Here is an 8,306-nt window from a genome sequence, read left to right on the forward strand (position 1 = left end):
TATTTATTTTGCTTTCATAATTTTGCTGAGTAATAATAATCTCAGAAGATCCAACCCACTGCCCTGTTATACACACCTGAGAAGTATGGCAAAAACATAGTGGAAGGAAAAGCCTGTGAAACTTCAGGAGGCAGCGAGGACTTGAGACAGCTCCCTGCAGTTTCTGGGGCCCCAGACAGAAAAAAAGAGAGCCCAGTGTTTCCCATCTTCTGACTATGTCTTCCAAACACAGAAGATAGGATGAGACCAAGAAAGATACAGGTGTCAGGACTACAGATGCCCCAGCTCTGAACTATATGAAAAGGAAACAGAGTATCAGATACAATCAAACACAGAAGGAAAGACCAAGGGAGAAGAAGACCCTTGTGAAATGGACCTACCCATGCCCTTCAGAGTGAAGGAAACAGAGAGTACACAGAAGCCAGATGACAGAGTGTTGTTCATCATAAAAAGGGCTTTGCATTTGTTTCCGTATGAGCTGCAGCACCACCATAAGGTGAAAGGATAAACTATTACACTTCTGAGGAACAGAGTGATAAGTAGAGAAAAAGAGAAATTTCCTTTCAGAGCTCATAGGTCATAGACTTTTGTTTTCTCACAGACCTCTCCCTCTTGCAGAATTTCCCAAACACTTTAATGATGTGGCTTCCTCTCTGCCCATCTGAGCTCTCACCTGTGTTCACACCTTTGATCCATTCCCACCCATTGGGTTTTGTTGCTATCATCACTTGGCTCTCCACAGTCCAGGGCTCTTTCCCTTGCTCCAACATAGAGATGAGACTCAGGTCAAAATGAACTCAGGTCAAAATGAGAGATTCCCATAGAGATGAGACTCAGGTCAAAATGAGAGATTCCTGCTTAAAACAGAAAGAAATATATAGTGCTGTGACTTTCTACAATCCCAACCTTATGTTTACCTGAGAGAGGACATTACATATGAATCTAGAAAAACATTTTAGAACCTCATCCACTGATCTTCTTTTGAATGCTTAAGAAACACTGTAATATGCAGGTATCTAGGTCTCTTCCAGGAAGCACTGAATCAGAAGCTCAGGGGTAGAAAAAAATGATATTTCAAAAGTCTGCTAGAAGGTTTTCTAAATACTTCAGCTATGGAAGTACCACTCACGTATCAAGAAGGGTGCAGAACACCTGAAAAATGAGGAAGGCTAAAGTCTAGATGCCACATTTCAGAGTCAACAAGGCTTCAATCCCAATGGAGCAATGTAGGGATTCCGAAGAGGCACAAGAGGGAAAATGTAAAGATACACAAGGGCAAATTCCCAAATTCTGGAGGGACATTATCCTCACCCAGGGAGAACAGGTTCCTGTAGTTCTCCAACATCACGTCCCTGTACAAAGTCCGCTGAGCAGGGTCCAGGCATTTCCACTCCTCCTGAGAGAATTCTATGGCCACATCCCTGAAAGTCAAGCCTCCCTAAAATAAAAAATGCATTTTACCAAGGGATTATAGAAACAGGTATCATCTTCACACAAAAGTAGAAGAGAATTGTAAGAGTGATTTAACTTAAGTGAGTTTTCTGACAGATGCACATTAAGGTACTTTTGAGCAAGTTACCTCTTCCTAATTGCATTTTATTAAACTTTTCCATAAGAGGTAACGATATCCTCTAAATCAATGAGGGTTTTTCACTTAGGAAAACAATGCAAGAAGTATACAAATAGAGAGTTGACACAGGGTTTTCTCTTTAGAAGTGTTAGGTATTGTGTGTGATACACCAAGTCATACTCAGTATCTAGACGAGCTAGAGTATGAGTGGTGTCTTCAGAGACAACAAATTCCACTGTGGCTTTAAAGAAAGGAAGACAGAATCTAAACACCATGATGATAATAGCAAAAGCAATGACTAAAGCTTGGCAACACTTTCCATGAGCTAAGCACTATATTCTAAATGCTGTACATGCAAACCCATGTTCATCACAGCATTAACCACAACAGCCAAGATATGTAAGCAACCAAAATGTCTATCCACAGGTGGTGGATTAAAAAAAGGTAATATTTACAAAGAAATATTATTCACTCTTAAAATGAAGAAAATCCTGTTAGACGGTGTAATGTTGATAAACCTGGTGGACATTAGCAAAGGGAATAAGCCAGTCACAAAAGGGCATATATAGTGTTATTCCACTCATATGAACTACCTACAGTAGTCAAAATCATAGAAATGGAAAAGAGAAAGATGGTTGACAAAGGCTGTGGGGAAGGGAGAGGGGAAATAGTGCTTAGTAGATATGCACTTTCAGTTTTACAAGATGAAAAAGTTCCAGAAATTTGCTGTGCAATAATATGAATATACTCAATACTGCTTAACTGCAAAACAAAACAAAACAAAATTTTACTGCAAGACATAACAAAGACATGATCAAGACTGAGAAACCCAATTCTTATTGGAAAACATGGTCACATAAGACCTGTGTACAAATTCAAGGGCTCTTTCCCTTGCTCCAACATAGAGATGAGACTCAGGTCAAAATGAGAGATTCCCAGGGAGAACAGGTTCCTGTAGTTCTCCAACATCACGTCCCTGTACAAAGTCCGCTGAGCAGGGTCCAGGCATTTCCACTCCTCCTGAGAGAATTCTATGGCCACATCCCTGAAAGTCAAGCCTCCCTAAAATAAAAAATGCATTTTACCAAGGGATTATAGAAACAGGTATCATCTTCACACAAAAGTAGAAGAGAATTGTAAGAGTGATTTAACTTAAGTGAGTTTTCTGACAGATGCACATTAAGGTACTTTTGAGCAAGTTACCTCTTCCTAATTGCATTTTATTAAACTTTTCCATAAGAGGTAACGATATCCTCTAAATCAATGAGGGTTTTTCACTTAGGAAAACAATGCAAGAAGTATACAAATAGAGAGTTGACACAGGGTTTTCTCTTTAGAAGTGTTAGGTATTGTGTGTGATACACCAAGTCATACTCAGTATCTAGACGAGCTAGAGTATGAGTGGTGTCTTCAGAGACAACAAATTCCACTGTGGCTTTAAAGAAAGGAAGACAGAATCTAAACACCATGATGATAATAGCAAAAGCAATGACTAAAGCTTGGCAACACTTTCCATGAGCTAAGCACTATATTCTAAATGCTGTACATGCAAACCCATGTTCATCACAGCATTAACCACAACAGCCAAGATATGTAAGCAACCAAAATGTCTATCCACAGGTGGTGGATTAAAAAAAGGTAATATTTACAAAGAAATATTATTCACTCTTAAAATGAAGAAAATCCTGTTACACGGTGTAATGTTGATAAACCTGGTGGACATTAGCAAAGGGAATAAGCCAGTCACAAAAGGGCATATATTGTGTTATTCCACTCATATGAACTACCTACAGTAGTCAAAATCATAGAAATGGAAAAGAGAAAGATGGTTGACAAAGGCTGTGGGGAAGGGAGAGGGGAAATAGTGCTTAGTAGATATGCACTTTCAGTTTTACAAGATGAAAAAGTTCCAGAAATTTGCTGTGCAATAATATGAATATACTCAATACTGCTTAACTGCAAAACAAAACAAAACAAAATTTTACTGCAAGACATAACAAAGACATGATCAAGACTGAGAAACCCAATTCTTATTGGAAAACATGGTCACATAAGACCTGTGTACAAATTCAATCAAAAGCCAATCAAACACAAAAGAAATACGTGGGATTTTAATAAAATCTGCTTATGTTGTGTTGAAGGAGAGCCAATATAATTTTGAACAGAAAAAGGAAATGGAGGAGTTTGCCAAACTACATATAAACCTAAAACTTTAAAATGAATAAAATGATATCCTACAAGATATCATATCAATCCAAATTTCATTAGACAATAATAGTTCATTACATGCAAATGAAACAAAATATTTTGTAATCATGCACTAAGGGAGGTCTTCTAAAACAAGATAAAACAAAGATACAAAAAAAAGAGGACATGAAAGAAGAAAGATTTCTGTCATAGGCTAAAAAAATGTATAACTTAAAAAAAGACCTGGGTTATATATAAAGAATTAAGCTACAAAGTACAAAACAGCTCTTAAAATACATGAAAGGAAAATTGAACAAAGTATGAAAATCCATTTTATATATAGACATACACACATCTATATTTCCATCCATAAATTTCTAAGATCTACACAAACTCCTAAGAAATTAGAAAATTGAAATACTGTGTGAGGAGGGAGTTAAACTATATTGAACAAAGTATGAAAATCCATTTTATATATAGACATACACACATCTATATTTCCATCCATAAATTTCTAAGACCTACACAAACTCCTAAGAAATTAGAAAATTGAAATACTGTGTGAGGAGGGAGTTAAACTATAATGCCCTCTGAATGGGAGGGTACTTTGAGACCAAAGGAAGCAGGCAAGCCCGTATGGTATATAAAGATACTTATCACTGGGGAACTTACATACAGGAAAAGTCACATGCAGCAAAGAATCAGACATCAACAGATGAGAGATCTAGCTCTTTGGATTTAGGCAAAATTCATATCGCAAAGCTCTGTTACTAAAAATAACTTCAAGTAAAAAAGTTAAGAAAAATAAGTTGATAACATCATTCACCAGGTGTCTTGTGATCCATGAGGCAGGGGGTCTTGTGATATTGGTGCTCAGACCATTGACACCACCTGCTGTAATAAATCATTCACTCCCTGAAACCTATGTTCTCTTTATGCTTGCCCTATGGTTAATGTAGGATAAGTCTGAAGCAAAGAGTTTAAACAGAAGTCAACATGGCAGGTGGGACATAAGATGGCATTAGTCCTGTTCATCCTCTAATACAGAGGATTGTTATTTTCACAAGATAATCAAAGTATAAAAAGAATGTAGTATCAAGTTTTCCTAAAATGAATGGGAAATCTCACACTGTGTTGGTTGGAGAGAGCACCTCTGTAGCTGGGGGCAGAGGGAAAATCTAGCCAAATACAAAATGTGCTGTCCTTGAAGAAGGATGCCCAACCTGGAGGAATCCTCATATATATACACAGAATTGCCCCAACTGGAGGAACCCTCAGACATCTGTACAGAAGTCCACATGCTCAGAGACAGCCACCATAGCATTCTTAAACTATGAAAAATTATAAAAGACCCACATCTTCATTCAGAGAATGCTCTAACAAGGATGCAAAAGAGCAAAATATCATTGTTTCCTAATATGAAAACACTTAAAATTTCAAAACCTGCAAAATAAAACATTGCAACAAAACATTCACTGAAGAATTTTTTCTAAAATTTCATAATGATGTGTAAATACACTCATACAGACACTTGCTGACCCTTTCCACAGAACTGACAATGACAATTCTCCACTGAGATGTGAGTGAGAGTGGATGATTGAAAGGAAAGGGGATGCTTTACATCTTACGATTTATGTTTGTTTGAAGTTTTCCTATTAAACAAATATATACATCATGTGATGTTTATATGTATATAAAACATTTACTAACAAGAGGTAGAAGGATAATATGGCTCCATCCTCTCTAATGACAAAGAAGTTCTGCTCTGATGTCTGAGAAAAATTTTAATCATTTCACCTTAAACACCTGCTGCAAAAGGGTCCCTGCAGGAACACCACTCTCCATGGGATGAAGTGCTGAGAATGGTTTAAGGAATCTCCTGCTGTTAGATATTTATATTGAATGCATATATTAAAATCAATAATAAAATATACATCCTCTATCGCTGATGTCTGTGATGTCACAGAGAGTTTGGAGACAGAGATATACAGGCTCATTAGTTTAACTTCAAATATATTACAAAATCAGGCACAAAAGATTTCCCTTTATTGGTTTACTTTGGCAGAATTTACCAGATATTTGTACACATGAATACATGACTTCCAATATGAGCTCCTCTAATCCTGGTCTATAGAGAGGTGACAGTGCATCCAGATATGGGCACTAAACACTCCCTCCTGCCAAAGAGCACTGACACCATGGGGCCCACACTCTGTCTCCAATCTACTTCCAGGAGGGAAGCCCCTCCCAGGACATGCGCAGCAGAGCCTCTTCACAAGTTCGTGTTACAGGGTGTTACAGGGTGGAGGTGAGATGGAATCTATGTGGAGATGAGAGGGACAGAGGGAAGGCATGGGTGAGTGCGAGCAAACATCACAGGCAGGACACTTCAGTCAGAGATTAGCAGCTCCAATGCCCACACGTCAGAAAGGAAGGACACAGAACAATCAACCAATAATATCACTTTACCTGAGTAAGAGCCATGCCTGACTCCTTTCCTTTCCTCTTCCTCCTCTTCCAGGCTTCTTCTTCACGTAACATGATCTTTACAAGTCAAACCTGAATGTCAAAAATTTGTTGGTTAATGCTCAGATACAACACCTTCCCTTCCTGTGCCACAACCACACACACAGGGAAGACCTCACCATGTGGAAAAACCATCCTCTGCTGCTCACTGCACCAGGGGTGATGCAGGGACAATAAAATGCTAGAGAAAGAAAACGTGAGTTTTTGACCCCATTCTTCACAACTCTCACCTGTCTTGGTGATGCCCAAAAACATGCCGCAGCAGTGGGGAGCTGGGCTGGAATGAGCACCCCTTCAGGACACAGACCTGGCCCTAACCCAACACGATGCAGAGCACAGCCCCCTCATATCTCCCTAAATCACAGGATGATCCCAGTCCTCAGATACGGAGGACACAGACCTTGATGTTCAAAGCTGGATACGGATTAGAAAATCACCTGAGAAACAGTAAATACTATTTAGGCTGAGCCACAACCTGTCTATGCAAACAGGAATCTTTCATAAGCGGGCACAAGAGACTTTGCAAAATGCCTCAGCACTCTAATGTGAATGTAGGGTTAGCACCACTCAGAGGAGAAGGCCCAGCAATCTTCCCAGCTTCTGACTCTGTTCTCCCTTTGGGGCCTTGTTGTCACCAGTACCCAGACAGTGAAAAGGGGGTAAAAGGAAATATGCAGAGCAGGCAATATAAACAGAGGTAGGGGTAAGGGTGAGGCTGAAATGGTAAGTTTCCCCCTGCTGTACTTCCCCCTCTGCTCTCCTTGTCACTCCTTGCTACATCATTCTGTCCCACACCTCGTGGCTCTGCCTGCCATGGCACCAATGCTTTCATTCTCTCCCCCATCTGTTGGAAGGGCCTTGCTCCCTTTCATCTCTCTGGAAATCCAACTCTTCTCTTCCCCCTCTGCTCTCCTTGTCACTCCTTGCTACATCATTCTGTCCCACACCTCGTGGCTCTGCCTGCCATGGCACCAATGCTTTCATCCTCTCCCCCATCTGTTGGAAGGGCCTTGCTCCCTTTCATCTCTCTGGAAATCCAACTCTTCTCTACATTTCTCTATTTTCTTCTCCTGCTGACTCTTTTTCTGATGATTCTTTCTCTCTCAAACTGTCTTGTTGCAAATCCTTCACCCATCCTCTGTTTTGCCAGCTCTTTATGGTTCTTCTTCTTTTCTCTCTCTCGGCTTTTCTGCTTCTCCTAGTCGCTCTCTATCTCCCTTTCTCCCAATTCTCTTTACCAACACATTCAAAAGAAGAGCGATGGGGAAAAGTGGCTGCTTCCCAGAAGAGCACATTTTCCAATGGAGCGGAATTTGGGGCGTAGAACACGGCACGTCACAAACAGGTCAATGTCACCTCCCCCAACACGGAGGAGTGACTGAGAAGGGAAGGCCCGGGGAGCGGAAGAATCTCGCCTGAGAAGAAGGACCACAGATCAGGGAGACAGAAATGGTTTCTCAGGGGCAGGGAGAGGATGCGGCCTCTCTTGGACTGGGGCGCCCGGTGCTCCATCCAGGGGCCGATAAGGGGAAGATTCGGGGTCGTGAAGGACGTGAATCCACCTCTCTGGTGAGAACTTACAACGGCCGTGGGGACTGCCAGGTCCATAAAGGGTTTTAAGTAGGAAAACGAGGAGAAAGGAGGTGTCTACATGACCTGTGAGCAGAATCCCAGAGACAAGCCCAGCTGCAGAGACGTTAACCCAGAGGGGAAACGAACCCCGGGCTCTCACGGCGACGTCTGCATATATTCCTATTTGGGGTGGAGGCGGAGGTGCAGGAATTTTAAGGTCAGCAGTGAACCTAGGCCCCTAGTATGATGAACCGAGGACTGCCAAAATCAGTTTTGAATTACATAGAGAGAAACTCACGCGCCGCGGCGTAATCTTTGCTCCGCGCTCTCCGCTTCCGGGTCTGCAGAGAACCGCGCACGCGCACAGGGAAAAGACTGGACGGCCAAGGGGCGGGACCTGGGCGGGGCGGAGCCGGCAGGGGGGGGGCGTAGAGAGAAGCCCGGCCGCGGC

General features: G+C 41.4%; 1 protein-coding gene across 1 annotated transcript; it reads right to left on the reverse strand.

Annotated features, from left to right (window-relative positions):
• Positions 1 to 2,422: 2,422 nt before the first annotated feature.
• On the reverse strand, positions 2,423 to 6,270 carry LOC103583674 (zinc finger protein 347-like). The gene is made up of 2 exons (XM_008564935.1): positions 6,227 to 6,270; positions 2,423 to 2,632 (listed from the first exon to the last, which is right to left on the reverse strand). The coding sequence occupies exons 1-2, from the start codon at positions 6,239 to 6,241 to the stop codon at positions 2,423 to 2,425; spliced, it is 225 nt and encodes a 74-aa protein (XP_008563157.1). The 5' UTR covers positions 6,242 to 6,270.
• Between the last annotated feature and the right edge of the window lie 2,036 nt (positions 6,271 to 8,306).

This window comes from Galeopterus variegatus, unplaced genomic scaffold (assembly GCF_000696425.1).
Source record: "Galeopterus variegatus unplaced genomic scaffold, G_variegatus-3.0.2 Scaffold25634, whole genome shotgun sequence".
Lineage (NCBI taxonomy): Eukaryota > Metazoa > Chordata > Mammalia > Dermoptera > Cynocephalidae > Galeopterus > Galeopterus variegatus.